The sequence below is a fragment of the Lissotriton helveticus genome, chromosome 7, assembly GCF_964261635.1.
Source record: "Lissotriton helveticus chromosome 7, aLisHel1.1, whole genome shotgun sequence".
Classification (NCBI taxonomy): Eukaryota; Metazoa; Chordata; class Amphibia; order Caudata; family Salamandridae; genus Lissotriton; species Lissotriton helveticus.
Genome location: NC_136068.1, coordinates 1,113,461,964 through 1,113,482,188, shown reverse-complemented (window position 1 = coordinate 1,113,482,188; position 20,225 = coordinate 1,113,461,964). Strand labels below are relative to the sequence as shown.

Here is a 20,225-nt window from a genome sequence, read left to right as displayed (position 1 = left end):
CATTAAGTAGCTCCTTAATAACCCTGAATGACTCTTTAGAAGAGTTGGCCGCAGAACCTATACGCTCTTCAAAGAATCTTGATTTTGCCACCCGTATAGCGGATTTATACCTACTTAGAGCCGTACGATATTCTTTGCGACTCGCCTCACTCCAATCTCTCCTCCAGGACCGCTCTAACTTCTTGCACCCCTTCCTCAAGGTTCTCAAGTCCGACGAATACCAAGGTGCCGAACCCATTCTCTTCCCATTTGTAAGTTGTTTCTTTTTGGGAAGGAGGGTATCCAGAGAGTGCACGAGCCAGGTATGTAAATTCGCATCAGTGACTATTGGATTGGCTCCTTGAGGGGGCCGCGTGGCCTCCAGGTGTACCGCCCAAGTGTCAACTGGGAGCCTCGACCAGGCTCTCTCAAGGGTATGAACCCTAGGGGCTACCGCAACTGGACTATCGAATTGCCAAGTCGCGGGCACCAAAAAGTGGTCTGTCCAAGGCATGGCAAGAGCCGGAGATGGAACAAGATGGTCCAGGTTAGAGAGTATGGGATCGAGCAGATGGCCCTTCTCATGAGTCGCGCCCGAGTTGACCAGGTAGATTCCAAACGAGTTGAAATCGTCGATCAAATCGACTCCAGCAATGTTCGTAGGGTCATCCAGATGGATATTAAAATCCCCGAGGACAACAAAGTTGGCAGTAGAAGAGGCAAGAAGTGCGGTGGTTTCTAAAAGAGAGTTAGGGAAGCTACCCAGGGGTGCAGGGGGGCGGTAAATCAACAAGCCTACCAGAGATACTGTAGGTGACAGCCGAAGGGAGAACTGTAAGCTCTCACAATCAGTTACCCCTCCATTCTGGATCTTACAAGCGAGCGTGTCTCTATAAAGAACAGCAATTCCTCCTCCCCTCCCTTTCGGTCTATCAAGATGGAGTATATGAAAGCCTGGAGGGAGTGCTCTAACCATGTCAGGGCCAGAACTGGGGGAGAGCCAGGTCTCAGTGAGAAACAACACATCGAGCTCGTGGTCCAGAATAAGTGAATGGATTTCAGTGGCATGGCACGACAAAGACCGACAATTAAGTAGGGCCATAGAGAGAGCATGTTTCACAGCAATTGAATTAAGGCCAGAGAAACAGGCTCTACACGGTAGAAATGGACTAGTCCCCACCTGTGCAAATCTACAAACAGTTGGGTGCGGTGGACGTAAGGCGATGAGAGCGTCCCTCCCATAACGGAGCTTGGTAGTAGAAGATGGCAAAGAGTCGGGCATGATGATAGGCCCTGAGCCCGTCTGGGCCCGGACGGGCACAGACGGGCTAAACTCTGGCGTAACTCCGGCGTCAGTTCGGCGTCCCCGCTGCGCGTGACCGCTGCGCGTTGGCATGGCTACCTTTATGCACAACCAGCAAGGTAGAAAAAGGACTGACTGCGCGCTGCTCCCCCTCAACAAAGATGGCCGCCTCGAGAAGGGCGAAGGACCCGCAAAGAGCGGTGAGTTGACCAATTAGGGTGCAAGATAGGATGGCAGAGGTGGGGGTAAGTGGGACAGGCAGTTTTAAAAACGAGGATTAAGTATCCTAAATTAACTACAAAAGAAATACAAAACGGGAGCTTAAAAACGAGCGAGCTACCACTCCACACACACTTCTACGAATAGCGCCACACGCTGGTAAAGGACGCACTGAGCAGGGTTGCCTACCTTTATGCACAACCAGCAAGGTAGAAAAAGGACTGACTGCGCGCTGCTCCCCCTCAACAAAGATGGCCGCCTCGAGAAGGGCGAAGGACCCGCAAAGAGCGGTGAGTTGACCAATTAGGGTGCAAGATAGGATGGCAGAGGTGGGGGTAAGTGGGCCAGGCAGTTTTAAAAACGAGGATTAAGTATCCTAAATTCTCTGAGATCCTAGCATGCCTGGTGGATATTTCTTTGCTCTGAAAAGAGTAGTCACGGAGGCAGCTCCCTTCACAGTACTGCCGAGCAGGAATCATGTTTAAAGCATGAGCCTGACAAACTGTTTTGTCTAGAAAAAAAGTTCCAAAACGAGAGTTTGTTTTCTTTTTTTTTAAATGGCCCTGACGGAGAATTTCCACCTTGTGCATGATGGGCCATTCTGCATTTGCTCTGCCCTTGTCAAAAATGGAAGCTCTGTCCCGGGAAAAATAGGGTTGGTTGACATGCCCTTAGTAGTTTAGGATGACGTTCGCTGTGGCCAAGCATACCTCTGCAGATGGAATGCTAGGTCATACATGTACAGTTACAGAGACAGCAGAGGCTCCACAGGTGTAAACCCGGCACTGACCCAGACTTTAAATGGAGGGGGAGCAACATTTACAGACCCTTAGACTAGAAAGAAATCTAGTTAGTGTTGTAGGGCTTGATAAGATAATAGGAGGGGCTCAGGCAATAATGGGGTGTGGATACCTGTCAATTATGAGTGTGACGAGTGATGGATATGCTCTACGACTAACATGAGTATGAGAGAATAAATTATGAAGGGACGAGATAGAAAGAAGGAAATAAAGAAGCAAAAACTGGAGACAAATACGCCATGGAAATAGTATGAGAATTACAGACAAATGAATAAGGAATATTTAAGATACTGCTTACTACCATAACACAATGATTTAGATGTAGCTTGACCACAATGCAAATCTGTAATGCTATCTTTTTAAAGAATGTACTATATTTAAGATGTTTTAATCCTGCAACAAACCAAATGACAGAGGACTGACTCTGTTTTACAGCTATCTTTCAGAGGCACATGACCTCAGTAACCTTTCCAACACTATAGGAGTCTCTCTGTCTCTTCAAGAAGAACTATATGTCCACCCTACCCCATCCATACAAAAAAACAACTTCCTCTGTGAATGTTCCTCCAACTAGAAGATGATTCTTTGAGAAACAACGAGTCTCCCAGACACTTTCAAGACCTAGAAATCTCAGTAGGTCTCTCCAGCTGCACCTTTGAGAGATCACGGCGTCCAAGATAGAGCAACAGGAACCCTCAGCTACAAGATGAAATGCTCAATCAAAATCTAATTGGTAAAGGTATTTGCCTTTGTTAACCAGCTAACTTTGGACCTAATTCCATTCTCTGCTAGAAGAAGAAAGGGCCAATTTATATTGCTCAATTTTTGGCAAAGATAAATGCAGGTTTTATATGATGGTTAGAAAACAGCAGAGCACAAAAACCAGTTGGAACTTTGAGGTGTGAGGTGGCCAGAAGAGTGGCCTTGAAACTCAACAATCCAACTGACGAGGACTGGAGTGGCCTGTAGGTAAACTGGGAGCTAAACCAACAGAGCATTGCATCCAGGAGGCTGGTAATGTATATGTTTGTTGAACAGAGTCACAGACCTGACAGCATTTTAGAGGCACAAACCAAGCTTCGCTTACAAGCTGGTCCAACCTGGATGCCCACAGGGACATAGAAGCTGGTATAATAAATAGGCCCCTACTTCTTGCTTCAGCTGAATTGACGGACACTGAAAACAGTGGCTTAAGCAACACCAGGCTTCTCCTACCCAGCTTTGTCATTCGCACCCCAAAAGCATTTCTACCAACCCGTCCCTTTTTGCAAACAGGTAGGCAGACATCTAAAACACTTCAATTAACTCTGAGGGAAAAAAAAGATGAAAAGCAAGCGGCTGCCGTGAAATTAGCAGAAATTAATAAACCCTGCGGCCCAGCTGAGAAATGGCATGAGGAAGAAAATGGTTATTTTTTTGTTATGTAATTCCCAGTGCTCCCTTTCATGTTTTGTAACTGCAAAGAGGGACCAATTTACATGTCCGGAGATCAATGCCGGAAATCACCCTCCTCTGTGTGTCAGGGCAGGGGGTGACGGGAAGTTTTCTGATGAAGCCTGAAATCTGAATGAAGAGGCTTCCTATTTTACATGTCATGTTTTATTCACTTGGAAAGGAAGGAACACATTTCAGATTTGTTGTGGGAGAGAGGCCTCTTCCTTCACTTGAAAGGCAGGAGGGGGTTTGCTGATTGGGGGTTCATTCCTCTTCTGCAGCAGTATCCTAAGCAATATAGGGTAAATCACTTCACCTCTCAGCCCTTGATGTCTTCCCAATTACAGCAGCAAACAGAGGGTGAAATGGTTTTGAGGACAGGACCGGCTCGTAGCAGGTGCTGTTGTTTTATGTGTCTTTGTACATGACTTCCGAGAACTTTTTTTGTTTTGAAGACTGATGTCTGTAGCCTCACCAGACTAAAGGTAAACTAATGGGCAACCACTCGTTGCCGGATCTAAAGTAAGGTGTCCTGGGTTCTCGTCGATCAAAGTCTGGCCGAACCCAGGTCTGTTGTTCTGAAAGTTTACTGAAATGGCCCAGATCTACTCCCTGTGCAGAACAGTCATCGGTCTAAAATACCCAAGCATGTCTGTGCATTTCAGGAGTGATTTGCAAACCTTATATGGCGAGTTTTAGTGGTTGATCTGAAAGAGAATGTCTTAAGAAGGGTAAAAACAAGACTGAGACAGCCCAGAAATAAGCAATCAAGATACAAGTGCTTCCTTCTGTAGTTGGCGGGGGTAGTAGGGCAGCATCATAGAGTCCTTTAAGGAACTGAGATCTAGAACACAAGATCAGAGAAGGGAGGCGCCAATCATTGAGGAAGGTGTAATGTAAGAATGCTCTTCTCTGCATGGGACTGCCCTCCAGCAGGAGCAATAAGGTCAAATTAATGCCAGTATTCAAAATAGTTTAGGGCAGAAACTGGAAAGTAACCATTGTGCTGGAGCAGAGACACAGCTGAGGACTAAGCTAACTACGCACCAGCGGGCATGAGAATGGACAGACTAGATAGCCCTGACGTACTTTATTTTTTGCCTTTGTCTGTGTGTTGTCGCATTTAAGGGTGATGGGATGTTTAAGTTACACAGCTCGGTTTAGATCGAATCACTGCCAATTAGTTTATTTATGTTATGTAGCGTTGCAATATGTTATGCTTTGCTACTGTGAATATGTTTTGCAAAGTTCTTCCATTGCTATAGCCTTGCATTGTTGACAATATTCTGGATGCTCAGAACTTGTTTGTGACTCTAGATGCGGCGTGACGGCAAGAGAGGTGAACAATACCATATGCCCCCGAAATAGGGCCATACCCTCTCCGTACTACAGCCGGTTTTAGAATTTCTGCCACATTCTCGGCAGCGTCATGTGGTTTAAAGAAATATACTAACTCAGATATCACGAGGGTATTAGCCAACGTGCGATATATACTATATCTTATTAACCAGGCGTTAAACACAAGATACAGTAAAGCGGCATTATAATATCGAATACAAGCATCACATCATATATGTGCAATAGACGGCTACCTGATGAAGGCATGTATGCCGAAACGCGCGTAGTTGACACCTGCCGCACGGCCTCCATCATCCTCTCGTCTATCGTTTATTATTGATGTACAACTATGTTGTTTTGAATGAAATACATAAATAACAAAACTGAATATGAGCTATATACAAAATAATAAAATTAATATGTTTTGATATATACATTAGTGTATAGCCATTTTGTTGTAATAAGGTGGGTTCTTCTTTTTTGCTTTGGAGAAATAACAAATAGGTTCACTTTTTAATTAGTACCTAGCTAAATGTTTCCTTATAATATTCTGGTGTGTTGCAGGTGTCTTTCTAAATGAATGTGTTGTTCCCTGCAATCTTTTATTTAGGTGCAGCCGACCCACAGGGTGGGTTGGGAGCATGGGAGTTTGAGGCACGTTGGAGCATAACCAGTGATAGCGCTTAAATTTCAAAAACATTTTCCAAGACAGTTTTTCTGATTTAGACACAAAAAACAGAATGTGTTCATTGCACAAAATGAACGAAGTTATACACTAATATAAACAAGTAAACTAACACCGTAAAAGTGTGATTGTAATGGTTAGAAAGGAAGAAAATACAGTGCTAAATAGTTATAGTGCTTATTAACAGATTTTCACAACACGATTACTCATGAAATGATGTTTTACTATTTATGTACTGATGAAAACTAATTAATCTAATGATGAGGCCTAACAATTCTATTGCCTTTCATTGTAAATGCATTATGAATATATTGAGGTGCAATTATGCAATGAAAGAAGTTAGGTAATTGAAAATTACAGATGTGATAGTAGAGACCCTAATAATTATAAACATTTGGAAACTATTTTAGTAAAAAAAATGTAAGAATAATTTACTTATATGGATGTTGAAAATTGTGGCAGTAGGCCATAGCAAATGTTAGTCATTTCCGTGTAATAATATATTGGTGAAACATTTATTACCCTTGCTTATTATGAAATGATGGTTTGATGCATTATATGTGATTCCAATTAAGTTGAATTCATTTAAAAGCTGCAAATGCATTTAAGCATTAAACATGTTCTTTCTTGAGATGCACATTTTCCCTTAGCCAGCATAATAGTTAAATGGCATTTCTGCAAATGTTGCATATTTGTTCTGTGCATGTTTCCTTTTACATACAAAGGACCTTCTTTTGAAGTTCACTATGAGGTGGCTCGTGGGAAAATCAACTTTAATCCACAGCCATAGTCTGTTACATTGTATATTTTTTACCGTTGACAAACCTGTGAGGCCCAGAAGGCCAAGTCATTCACAGGAAGTGCTTAGGATGGAATGCGGGAGTAACTAACATGTTTTTGGTGACTACATACGTGAACTAATCCACAATAGACTAACTAGTGGAGTGACACCACACATTAAGGTGTTATAAGGACTAAAAAGTAAGAAACACCAAAGGAGGGGCAAGACACACACAACTAACATAATACTATACAGCGCAATCATTTTTCTTGCGATGGAACACACATCCACTCCACGCCATACCTCTTTCCTTTTGATGCATGGCATCAGTTTTATCTTTCTCTTCCTTTGGGAGAGAACGGAACTCTTCTCCTACGATTTTATAACCATTCTTTAAATCTCTGTCGTGTACTGCCTTTTTTTTTGCTGATGCAGCTGCACTTATGAAGTTGACCTGGAATCCTTCCTTGCTGAACTAATTGACGTTTGCTTTATTTCCCCTTTTTGTCCATGCTTATGGATTTGCCTAGAGAGGACTTTAAAATTGATTCATTTTACTTCTTTGCCTCACATCTTTGGATGCCTTTAAAGAGAATTGATCTATCCTTCTGCCTTTATGGGTGGTATGTATCTGTAACCTCATATTTGATGTTTATTTTAAACCATCCTCTTTGGATTTGGCCGTTTGACTAAATGTGTAGTATTGTACTACATGCTTTAATATTCTTGACTGAGATGATTAAGAAATTGCTTATCTGTATCGATTTTGGAACATTAATACAATAATTAAACTATCTAAATTGCCTGAGTCTATTATTGTGTCCTGATGGTCTTTATTGGAAACTGAGCTAATTTACTCTCTTGATCTAAATGCGTTGTACGGAGGATCAGTGACTTTTCAGAATATCAAGTTCTGCTTCTTTTATTCTGTGTTGCAGTAGCAGAGCTTCTAGTGTGTATCATTCTAGTTAGACAATTTCAATAGCAGGTTAAGTTTCCCCATTGCAATACTTTATTTGTACAGTATAGTCCCCTAATTCGGTCCCCTCCTATCAGTGGAGAGAGATCCATCAGATGACCATTCGCCTCTGTGGTAAGGGTAATGCTGTTATTTACGATGGATCACCAGTGTGACTCTTTACATTGGATGGGCAAAAGTCAGGTGACCTCTTCCTTTGCTTTTGACCCGCAGCTGACTCCTGCCTGTGTATCTTTGTACTGAGTTTTTTTTCTCCAGGGTGCACCAAAGTATGCCTCTTGAAGTGGGGGGGTGTTGAGGCCTGCACCAGGAGAACAACTTTTGACCCTGTTGTCTAGACACATCTCTCAGAAGGGTCTTGAAGTGGTTGCCTCAAGTATGGTTACTCAACGCCAAATATGTGTGGGCTTTGCTCCTTGGTGGGGGGATCTGTTTACCTTAAATTTGTGAGTTTGGTAGAGCACCTTCATTTTTTCATGTACTGTGGGATTTGTTCATGCAGAGGTGACCTGTTGCTGGGCCAACCATGTGTCTACCAAACGGATGGATTGGAATTTCAATGTCTAGTGAATATTGCAAATATTCTGATTTGTTCTGAGTTTATTATGTGCTGAAATAATTTTGTAAATTACTATCTGATGTTCTTGAATTGTGTAATACATTTGGCCAATGTTTTTATCTCTAACCTCAGAAGTGTTTTCAGCCTTAGGTTTGACCATGGTTGTCCTTGTTCGACGATCCCCTTCTTATGAAATTGGTTACAGATGTTCAGTGTTGCATTTCCAATCTCCCAGAACGTCAGGCCCTCAGGGTTGGTGTTTCCAGTGTCCCTGAGTTTCACTATATTTGTCTAGGTCACTGTGTCGCCCTTAACAGTGCATCCCATTTGCAGTGTTCCAGGCCCAGTCTTTCCCTTTCTCAGTGTCTCATCGCTTCTGAGTTGAATGGTTGGTGGGGAGTAGGGTGTGAATAGGAAATACTACAGATACCATAGGTGAAGGACAGAGCCTACATTCTTATGCTGTGCCTCTTCTACAGTGTTCATTAATCACCCAGAGACTGACAGTGAGGATTCTAGAACTGCCAATGTTTCACTATCAAGCATGCCTTGCCTCTCTCCTACAGGACTGACTGTTCGCCCTTCGTCACCCAAACACCTTCCAACAGGGATGAGGGACTATGAACCAGGCGTCCGGAATTTAAGAGCGAACACGGGTACAGGAAAACAGGGGAACCGAGGACCCATGTTCAGCAAGGACACTCCTCAGATAAAAGGACGAATTTGAGATTCCTAACTGAGCAAGACAACATATCTACTCCCATATCTAAAGAAACAATCAGGTGTGACCATCAGCGGCATGATCCCTCACCAACACAAACCAAAGGCATTCACCAACCCATGCAGTACAGGGTCCCGTGAGACCCCTAGCACCAAGCGATACTCCAAGCTGACTCGGGTTAGGTAGGGGAGTCAGAAGATCCTCAAACACACTGGGATACATCCCGCAGAGACAAGCACACAAGGCGTATCAGCTCAAGACCTACACCAGGGCCGGCCTAAGGCATGTGCAAGCTGTGCACCTGCACAGGGCCGCCAAATCCCAGGGGCCGCCACGCCAATATATATCCTTAGATACGTATTTGCGTGGCGGCCCCTGGCAGGGATTTGGCGGCCTCGGGCCCCCTACCTACACTCCCTGCTCAGGGCCTCCGTGAGCCTAGAGACGGCCCTGCCTACACCCTCTATAGACCCCCATCCACAGGGAAAACCCTGCAATTATTCTACGGTGCACTCATTCATTGGCCTGGGCATGTCTATGGGCCTGCTTTTTCTTGAAAATGGAAGTCGGAAGCGAGTATTGACAGTTACCCCTGAAGAAGGGCCTGAGATGCCCGAAATGCATTGGGTTTTAATAAAAACAACACAGCTTTGAAGTAATCATACGTTTCCATCGTGTTCTTGAACGAGGTCTATGGGCACAACTTGAACATTTGAAGCTGTTGAAATAGCATGGTACTATTCATGTGGATTTAAAATGAAGAAAGATGAGAAATTTGGATTAACATTGGTTGAAAATGAAATATAACTGGTTGATATGAAGGATTGGTGTAATCACATTACTTAGCTGTGCGACTGGATTGTTCCAGTGCCAAGAGGGCAAGGCACAAATTCAGTCAGCACGCACTCTTCGAGTATTGGGACAAAAATGGATTAAATGAACAAAACATGGTGTGCATCCCATCACCCCCCCTTTTTGCCTCCAATGGGCCACAAGCCCCATGGGCAAAGCCACCCCCTCTGCACCAACACGCTAATAGAGCATATAATAGGTGAACATGTGCTAAACAAAAAACACATTACATTTCATTTCCCATATCTCCCAGACCATGTGCTCTTTGGGGCTCTCTGTCCCAGTGTCGCTCTGTCGCCGTGTCTCCTTGATTCTGTCACTTGGCACCCCTGTGCCTCGCTGACCCAGCGACTGTCTGTTCCATTCTCCCTTTGACACACTTATTTATTTCGAGGGATGTCATTGACAGGGGACAGTAGAGCGTAAACGACACTTTGATAGTGGAAGACTTCAAAGGCAGGCAATAGCATTTAATGCACAGCACACCTTGATCACATTCACAAACGAGTCCCATGAGAATGAAGCCTAACTTCTCCTGTATCAAGTTTATTTTCGTGCTCAGGAGAGAGCCACGGTTAGGGTCGCGAGTCAAACATCAAATAACATCAAAAGCGCCAGGCACAGTCGCATGGTTTCCATGGAGGCGCAAATGGTGCCAGCTGGGGTCCTGCCGCCCCTCTAACCTTCAGTCCTGCTCCTGAGCGGGCTGACAGGTGCCCCCGGGGCCCCGTGCTCTAATGGCGGTCAGCTCGCTGTCGTGACAGGCAGGGCTGGGCCTGGCGGGGGTGTCTATGAGCAAGGAGACACCTGCAGGAACACCTGTCCTCTGCGTAACATCTGTATCCGCTGACGGGCGGCCAGCAGGCTTCACCCTGGAGCTGACATGATCGCGCGCCTCCATTGGTTAGAGAGAGCAGAGGGTTCACGGGAAACTATGAGTAACCTGCAGCGAGCTGATGAAACGTTCATACTTCCGAGGATCGTAAAATGAGTCCAGCTGAATTCGGGCAAAATAACACAATTTTATGCGTCAGCGCATTCCTCAGTTTGAGTTGCCGCCACGGGGATGCTTAGTCTCCAATATTAATGTACCTCTTCTCATCTGTGGCATACGTTTCTGCCCATGTAAGAACCTGCTGGTGACCTGCTCTCGCACCTCAGCATGCTGCTCTTCCACAGTGCCTTGAGGCCCAGCTGCTCTCATTCTCCTTTTCCAGCCTCGCGAGATGTAGCTGCACAATGGGGGAGGGCGCAGTTTGAAGCTCTGACCATTAGACATCATCATTGCGGTTTGTTGTTACAGGTGATAGATGGAACGAGAGGTGGGTACATAACCATACCTCGCTTTGACGTCCTAAAAAGTGTTCTGGACCACACAGAAAGAGTGTGAATTTGATCTAAAGGATATTTAACACAAAAAAACAGAGCAATGTTACACATGTGAGGGCCGAACCCATTCATTTGGTTCCACCTTGAAATTTCTGAAAGCCTCCTACCTCTATGTTTACATTTTAGATTCCACACCTTATAGCAGGCTAATATTAAGGACATTGTCTTAAACTCCTATGCAGTCATCTATCAAGCACAGAGACTATCTGTATCCCTTCTTGTGTCACTACAGAGGAGTGTAAAACTTGTGGCTGTAAATGTTTGTCCCCTATATTTAGTAGTCATTGATCGTAAATTTGCTTTAGGTTCAGTCAGCGGGCCAGCACGCCAACAGATGCGAAGGAATGGGCAACCGTTAAGCCGCTAACTACATCTCTAGGCCGACAATAGCACAAGAACCATATTGGCACATGATCAAAAAAGAAACATAAGAATTGGAAGAGAGGTCAGATTAGAATGTGTTTTGTTGCCAGAACTCTCAATCTATATTTACATTCTTTGTGGGGAGTTCTTTAAGGGGCGGCATTAGATTAGGCAGGGAGTGAAGTTCTCCGCGCCATAATTATACACTATTAAACAAAGGCACTGCCAATGATCTAGAAAAGCTTGTTACTGCTTATACATGTCGTCCCCCACAAAGCAATGCTTCAAATACAATTGTGATGTGCATTAACCCAAACTAGAACAAAACAAAGACATTTAAGGTGCAAGAGACATTGCGAGAAGAGGTTTTATCTAGAAACATCAACATTTGAAACCAATTGTATGGTTCTTACTAAATATTAGGATCAGATTTGGGTAGGGTATCAGTAGGGCTGTGTTAGTACCCCACTAAAGGTAACAAAGGAGCGAGCTGTGGGACATAACCTCATGTCATTAGGAAGTGCTCGAAGAGTAAATATTGTTGTGGGCAGTCCTACATCTCAGATACTGCAAGTCAGGCTAGTATCCCGGCAACTAAGTGGATCTTGCTTGTTGACTTCAATTTGCATGCATATGATTTGTCTAATCAGACGATGATGAGTTTATAAATTAACTTTTTTACATTCGATCGTAACCAATTAGAAGTATCATCTCCCACTCATTGCAAAGGTTACACAGTGCATCTCATATTAACTTCCTCAGACTTTGGCAATCGCCTCAAACCATACAGTTACGGGTCAGACCATTAATAGTCCCTTTTGACACTAATGTGCCGAAACAGAACAAGGGCATCCATGTGCCTTGCCCCACACCAGCATGCACAAGAGAGTCTCTGTTCTAAACTAGAGAGCCTAACAAGACGTGCCAAAATGGCTGACAATGTGGATGAGTGCTATCCATCTTTGGTAGAAATACTGAGGTATCTCTATAAGACATCAACTAAGTGCAAGTGTGTACTTTTCCAAATCATAAAAAACACAACGGCAGGTTTGAACATGCAATGAAAAAGGAATATGTGGCTCTGAGTATGCAGGAATGCAAATGAGGAAGAAACAATACAATTTCTTCAAGAGGGCCATACGTTCTGCACCGAACTCTTGAAAAAACTGTTTGAGATAGTCAAACGTTTCATTCACGCACCTACAAATAGAAATAACCTATCCCGAAAGTTTTCTGATGCCTTAGGCTCTTCTTCATTACGAAAATGCAACATATTTATTTCACAATTCAGCAATCTCAAACGGCCAAGACAACTGGACTTGTTGGACTTGATAATTTTATTTTGCCCATAATAAGTCACAGATGTTCAGCTTCACTCCATACACACTGTACTAAATAACTGATTTGTTTATTCTGACAAACTCTGGATCGCACAACGATATTTGTTCCACTATCACCTTCAAAGGTTTAACAGTGACTATTACCCATATGCTACACAGGCACTGTCTACAATATGATTTACTTTCCTTTCTAAACAAAGAAACCCTGGCTACCAAAGTGGTAGACAGTTATAGGGCTGTCACTCTATTATCCTTCCTGGCTAAAATATCTGAAAGGGTGTGGTCTCCCAACTGTCTACATATTTGGAGTAAAAATCTCCTTGAGAACTATCAAATAGCTGATCATCCCAGAAGAAGCATGGAGACCGCCCTCCTTTCTGAATGTGACTACCCGAGTCGCATGATGGATGAAATGGTGATTTTGACAAACATTGTGCTTTTAAAATGGTGAAAAAAAGTTTCAACACTTTCATCAGCCACTCACATTCCCAAAACAAAAAAAATAAATCAAACCTAATTAACAGAATGGCCAAGGCATACAAACTTTTTCAAGCTCGCTTGATACTTATTCAAGCTTTAATAGCTCAAAAACTACTAAGCATTCTGAGTGTATTTGCAGAGGTTGTGAAGAACATTTTACATTAGAGAGAAAATGGGAAAACATACATTTTTTTACGTCTCTTAACTTTTTGCCCCTGCACAGTACTGCACGAAAATTGGCACTCCGCATTGTAGCTGAATATATTAGGCAAGTGCCCGATCCAGCCATAAGCACCACAGATATAGGAAGCCTCGAGTCAGTTATGATGTCCCTACACCCCCAACAATGTTAATGAATAGCAACTTATACTCAGCGTATCTGCATATAAGGTTTATGCCATGTCAATTTTCATGTGTATTTGTTTTAACAAAAGTTATACAACCAAAACCAGGGTGAAAAAAGTTAAATGCGTGCCTCTTGTGAGTCGTGGTACCTCGCCACACTCAACAATGGTAATTATTAGCATAATTACACTCTAAACATGTGTCTAAATATAAAAATAATTATTTATATTTACAAAATTCAGGTACATATTTACACATATATGTATATACAGCTAAATGTGCATATGTATATATGATATATAACTACATTTTCCTATTAAAGCAATGTTGAGGCTAGCAAATAGGATTACAAAGTAGCATGTTATGAACACGTAAGAATGCCCCTAAAGACTTCCGTTGGAGAAAAGTAATTTTTTTTAGTATCCAAGTGCTAAAATCCACTTACAATTAGAAACCTCCCCACGCCAAAGGAACTGACTCTGACCTCATAGATGGCATCACAGATAAAAAGACATGCTTGGGCATCTAGTATAGGACTTTTCCAGTAGCATCATGTCACATCGCCAAAGCTGCCAACATTTCCACATTCTTTCAAATTTGTTAGATGGCGCTGAAACTTCTGCCTTCTTTCCTGTATATAATTCGAGCGATGGCGTTGACAGTGGTACCGAAGGCTTGCAAATGTACCTAATGTATTAAACAATGTATATTGTCTGTGAGCTTAACTATGGCAGACTTATTTAAAAAAAATTGAAACTGACAGTACATTCCCTTGCTAAGAATGACACTGCAGGCTCTTTTGCAATTAATGTCTGCAAAGGTATGTGTTAGTTTAGTGTGCCTGCAGCAGCCTTTCTTCAGTATGGAATCTCTTGGAAGTTGTCTAGTGGCTGGCAGGGGTATTCAGATTTACATAGGCATGTAATGTATGACGTGGGTGGCACCGCACAGCTGTTCTTTCCTAACCTGTGCGGGGAAGTGTAATAAGGACAATTGGTTCTGCTGCATCAAATGTGGAGACAACCAATTGCTGAATCAGCGTGTTCTCCTATGTGATGTCATCAACTGTGTTATTTGTGATGTCATGTATCAGGTCACGAGTCTACACCGTCCTGATTGCTAACCATCTTGCATTTCTCAAAGCTCTAAAGACCCATCTCTTCTCGATGGCCGATTCAAGTCTGCCTCTCGCTCTTGCAGTAACAGGTTGTTCTTATGAGTGTGCTTACGGCTTCACAAATTGAACAGCGAAGTGTGTGTGTGTGTGTGGGGGGGGGGGTTAGGTTCTATGGCTTACCATAACTGGGGAGTTTCCGTGGATGGGATTATAATCACAATCTTCATTTTACTGACATCTTTAGTAGAATGTTATATTGTTGTAGAATGCCCTCCTTTGCAAACCAACCATAACCTCATCTTCATACAGTTTTTCCAGGAGATTTCTTTAGTTTTGAAATGCAATCCCCTCCCCTGGCATCAATGCTGATGACTATCGGCCTTTGACCACATTTTGCACCTCCCTGCCCCACGGCGCATAGGGTGCACAAGTAAACACTTCTGCCACGTCTTGCCAGCTCCCTTCGCCCCAACACCCAGCTGGGTGCCTGCTATGCCCGACAGGACTTTTCATTCCTAGGATGTGCTTTGTGCAATGACTGACACAGTGAAGACGTGATGCCTGTGAGGTGGCAGGGTGTGCAGTGCAGTGCCACCTCGCACACCCATGCGTCCCCCAGAGATTCGAAGATGCGCCTGGAAGTCTTCGCGAGGCGAGAGGCCAGCCTCCTGGCGAGGGGAGGCCGCGGGCGAAGGTGTGGGCAAGGCACTTCATAAAACGGCTTTATTTTAATCTTAACTTCCAGCGGCAGGCGACAGATGCTTCAGAACTACGAACCGCGTAATTATGGGAATAATATTTCATAATGACAGGCTCACGAGACGGATTCCACTCATCTGCATCTCATTAATAACGGACGGCGCGCTGAAAACTTCACTCTTTTCCCGGGCACAAGTGGCGAGCTGTCTCGTTGAGGGCCACGTCAGCCGGGCCACGCCCCTCCAGCAGTCCCGACATATGATCAAGTTGTCAAGAGACCCCCTCCTTCCACCCCATCAAAGTCCCATTCCGGGCTCCTGCTAATAGCAGCTGGCAATGTCATTATTCAGATGGCGCGCGGGCTCCGGAGTGATTGGCACCCTGTCAGGCGGCGGCTGGAGCAGCTCAGGTGTGATTGATGGGCCCGTGGTCCCCGCGGGGGTGGTGGGGGCTGACGTCCATGCCAACGTCTCCTACTGCCACGGCCTCTACTCCCCGATGGACAAGACAATTTATTTCTTCAAGCTCCGGCCATCAGCGTCCCGACTTCCATTTCTGTCGCTAGATCTTCCCACTCCCTTTTCTTCTTAAAAACAAGCGTCGCCCAGACTACCCAGTCCCTTCGGCAACCAATCAGAGCGGCCGACTTTAAAGCTGGGCAACCAGGTTCGAGTCTGGCGGAGGCGCAAACATCCTGTGATTCAGGCACGTAATCTCCGCGCCTAAAAAATGAATGTGTCTGTCTGGACTGCGACTGGTGCCCAAGTAATGTGCTCTGATCCAGTGGTGACTCCTCCTCACTGATTTTAAGCAGTGCCAAGTAGAAACATAAAATGATAATAACTTAGAGTTATCGTCATGTAATACTTCATGTCCTGCTGCTTTGCGGGCAGACGGGGCTGCTCTGCTCTCAGACCAGTGAAGGAGTGATTCCCCCACTCCTAAGTGTACAAGGACTGTTGGGTCGTCCCTCGTGGGACACTCAAACCAGTCACGCGCACTTTCCCTGTTCTCCATGAAGGCTGCATTACAGCCTGCATGGAGAACATGCCCATCCCTCCAGCCCCTGGCTGAGCGCTGTGTCACTACACACAGACCAATCACAATGCTGCATTGCAGCATTGTGATTGGCTTAGAGGTGGGAGCCTGGCTGCCTGCCTCCCTTTCCTAGAGTCAGAGACAGGAGAGCAGAGAAACAGGGCCCGGCTTCAAGAAAAGTTTTTTTTGTCCACCCATGTGACCCCCGCAACACCCCATGCCCCCCCCCCCCCCCCCACCCGCGAGCCATGCTGGTCGCCACTGTCTGATACCTTTGGGTCAAGTTTGTGCTATATAAACCTACAACAAAACAAAAAGCTCTCAGTAGAGCACTACCAACACTAAAAGGCGAATGCTTTTAAAGACAATTACTAATTAGAAGCTAATTTACATAGGCCTTATTATTCTCTGTGTACCCAGCCCCTCTCGTCGCATCCGCCAGTCCCATAGGGGCCACTTTCATTAGAACCAGAGTCTGAGGTGCAACCTCGCTGGCCTGCAGTGCCCGCCGGAGTGCGCTTTCTGTTCCAACCAGTGTATGATGGCGGATCCGCTGAGGAGTGCGGGATCTGGCCCGTTAAAGGGCTGCTGAGAAGTGTAAGATCTGGTGCATTAAAGGCACTACTGGGATAGGCTGCCGAGAAGTGCCAGGTTTGTCTCCAGGGCCGGACTGGCCGTAGCGGGCACTGGGGTTTTTCCCGTTGGGCCGGAAGGGTGGGGGCCAGTTTTGTACCAGTGGACGCTGGTTTTGCAGCAGTGCTGCAAAATAGGCCCCTTGTGACAAAAGCGCAGCAGCATTCCCGCCAGCACCCCTCGGTGCCACTGAGACGTGCATAAACTGGTCTATTAAAGGTAGAGTGGGGACAGGCCTGTTGTGATGTGGCATGTCTAACTCATTAAGACACCGTCAAGTGCAGTGAGAACTAAAAAGTGCAGGTGCTGTTCCAATAAATGTATAATGAGTACAGGCCTGCTGAGAAGTGCCAGGGTTGTCTCATTACCACAGAGCTGTTCCTTTGAGAAGTGCAGATACTCTTCGTTTAAATGTACAGAGACAGCCCGCTTTGAAGTGCAGGCACTGGTTTGTTAAAAGTATGGCAGCAGGCCCGCTGAGAAGTGCTAAGACTGTCTAATTAAAACAAGAGCAGTTTTCTGAGAAGAGCTGGCACTGGTTTGGTCTGGTGTCAAGTGTCTCCCCATCGACACCAGAAGCCCCGTCACGCAAGCCCTGGTCACCAGCCGACTGGACTATGGCAACACACTCTACATAGGAATCGCCTCACACCTCCTCTCAAAAGACTGCAAACAATACAAAACGCAGCAGCCACACTCATCTGAGACCTCCCCAAACCCACATCACACCCCACCTCAAGAAGCGCACCTGGCTCACCACGCAGAAGAGATGCCGGTTCAAGATGTCGATCCACACCTCCAAAGCCCTCCACCACCAGGCACCAGCATACACCAACCACCGACTGAACTTTCACCTTCTATCTAGACACCTACATTCCTGTCTCGCCCACACCCCCGCATAAGCCGGAGGAACAGTGGAGGACACTACTACTTTTACTTTGCTGTTAAGGCCTGGAAGAACCTCCCACTCCACCTGCGACCACATCTTCTCTGATGCAATTCACAAAACGACTCAAGCCCTGAATGTTAACCTGAGCCCTCAGTAGCAGCACTCTCAGTGCCTGGATGCACTCTCTGGTGAATAGCTGCACTATCTAAGTACCAATTGATCAATTGATTGATTTATTAAAGATAGCGCAAGCCTATCTCAGAGGTGCCCCGACAGACTCATTGTTAATATTGAGAAGTGCTGGTACTGTTCCAGTAAAGGTACAGTGCTACCCTGCTGAGGAGTGCCAGCCCCAGTCCAACAAGCAACTCCATTGACAAGTTCTGGTGCTGTTCAGAGCTTGATTGGTTTTGATTGGTTCGGATGCTCCATCCATCACCACCCCCTTTTGTACCGTTCAGAGCTTTAATGGCAATAAAGAAACGTGGGTAATCGCTAACCTGGAGTACCTGTTTGCTACTGCGAAAAGCTGGTACTCTCTGATTGAAAGTGGCAGTAATACGGTGGTGCTTCCTTTCAAATGAAAGAAGTGGTGGTATTCAGTACCTGCTCACTTCAGGCTCCGGTGCTGTGCCACGCTGAGAAGGCCCAGGGCTGTCTATTTACAACTAAACCAGGGCCAATAAGGAGTGCTGGGCCATTAAAGGTACAGAGGCAGCCCTACTAAACAGAGCCATGACAGAGCAGTTCTAATGATAAGTGCTGGCACTGTTCCATTAAAGGTGCAAGGTCTGTTGAGAAGTGCCAGGGCTCTCTCAGTAAAACCCAGCGGTTCTATTGATAAGTGCAGCCACTGTTCCGTTACAGGTACAGATGCAGCTTTGCTGAGAAGTGCCAGGACTGTCTCAGTACAACATGAGCAGGTTCAATAAGAAGTGCTGACACTTGTCTATTACAGGTACAGAGGCAGTCCCTGCTGAGAAGTGCCAGGAGCGTCTCATTACAACGGAGCAATTCTCATGATAAGTGCTGGCACTGTTCCATTAAAGGTACTGGGACAACTCCCTGCTGAAAAGTGCCAGTAGTGTCTCTTTACAACATAATCAGGTTTAATAAGAAGTGCTGGTACTGGTCCATTAAAGGTACAGAGGCAGCTCTGCTGAGAAGTGCATGGACTGTCTCTTTACAACATAATCAGATTTAATAGGAAGTGCTGTGACTGGTCCATCAAAGATACAGAGGCAACCCCCCCCCCACCCCCACCCCCCAGCGCCCTCCCAAAAAGAGAAAAGTGTCGGACTGCCTCAGTACAACTATACATCTGATAAGTGCTGCCACTGTTCCGTTAAAGGTGCAGATGCAGCTCTTCTGAGAAGTGCCAAGGCTGGCTCTATACACCATGAGTAGATGCACTAATCAGCGTTGGTGCGGTCCCATGGAAGCCTGGCATGAGGCCGAAGCTACCCCCGAAGGGCGCCCGGAGGGAATAGCCTGCGGGGAATGTGCCATCTTTGCTGCAGGGCTATGGCACTTCTGACACAACCCACAAAATGCCTCAAAGGGAGGCTCCCCTCGAAATCTCGAACTTTTGTGGTTGCACATTTACCTTTTTCTTCCACCTCATGCAACAGAATTTCACTGTGCCCTCCACCCATGGAAAGCAGCGCCTCCGACCACCGCCGCCACTTCCGAAGACATCAGCAGCGACAGCAAATCAATCTCTGGGGATGGCGCGTCCCCGCGGCTAATCTCGCACTTCATTTCATTCCCTGAAGGTCGGTGCTTTCACCTTCGGCGGAGCGGCAGATCGGGGCCGCGGCGCTGTCACCGCGCCCGTCACGGTGGCAGCCCAGGAAACGCCAAGGCGGCTGGCAGCTGCCAAGGGGGGACAGCCTTCGGTGGAAACAGGCTGGTAAATAAGCACTGGGGGTACTGCAGCGCCTGGCAGCAGCAGAGACACGCCAGTGAGTGGTCCATGAAGTTGCTTGCTTATTACTTGCCTGTCAGAACTGTCACTGTGGGTAGTAGGGCCGACTGGACGTTTCATCCTTACAAGGTTAACTATATGAGCACAATTAAGTTAGAATGTGCTGATACTTGTCACTCACATATAAATAAACCAATACGACATTGTTGAAGCAGCTTCACTGGTTTCCCATCCACCAGAGAATTAAGTTCAAAATCTGCTGCCTAGTCCACAATGCGGTACAAAAGGGGGTGGTGATGGACGGAGCACTTGAACCAATCAAACACTCACACCCAGTCAACAGATCTGTGTTTAA

At 45.5% G+C, this 20,225-nt stretch overlaps 1 protein-coding gene across 1 annotated transcript in view; it reads right to left on the bottom strand.

Annotated features, from left to right (window-relative positions):
- The window catches only part of SDK2 (sidekick cell adhesion molecule 2), a 702,247-nt gene extending 682,616 nt beyond the window's left edge, over nt 1-19,631 (bottom strand). The window contains exon 1 of the mRNA XM_078654263.1: nt 19,550-19,631. Within this exon, the coding sequence (XP_078510389.1) occupies nt 19,550-19,598 (49 nt within the window). The 5' untranslated portion in view covers nt 19,599-19,631. The remainder of the gene's footprint in view (nt 1-19,549) is intronic.
- Nucleotides 19,632-20,225: the final 594 nt, after the last annotated feature.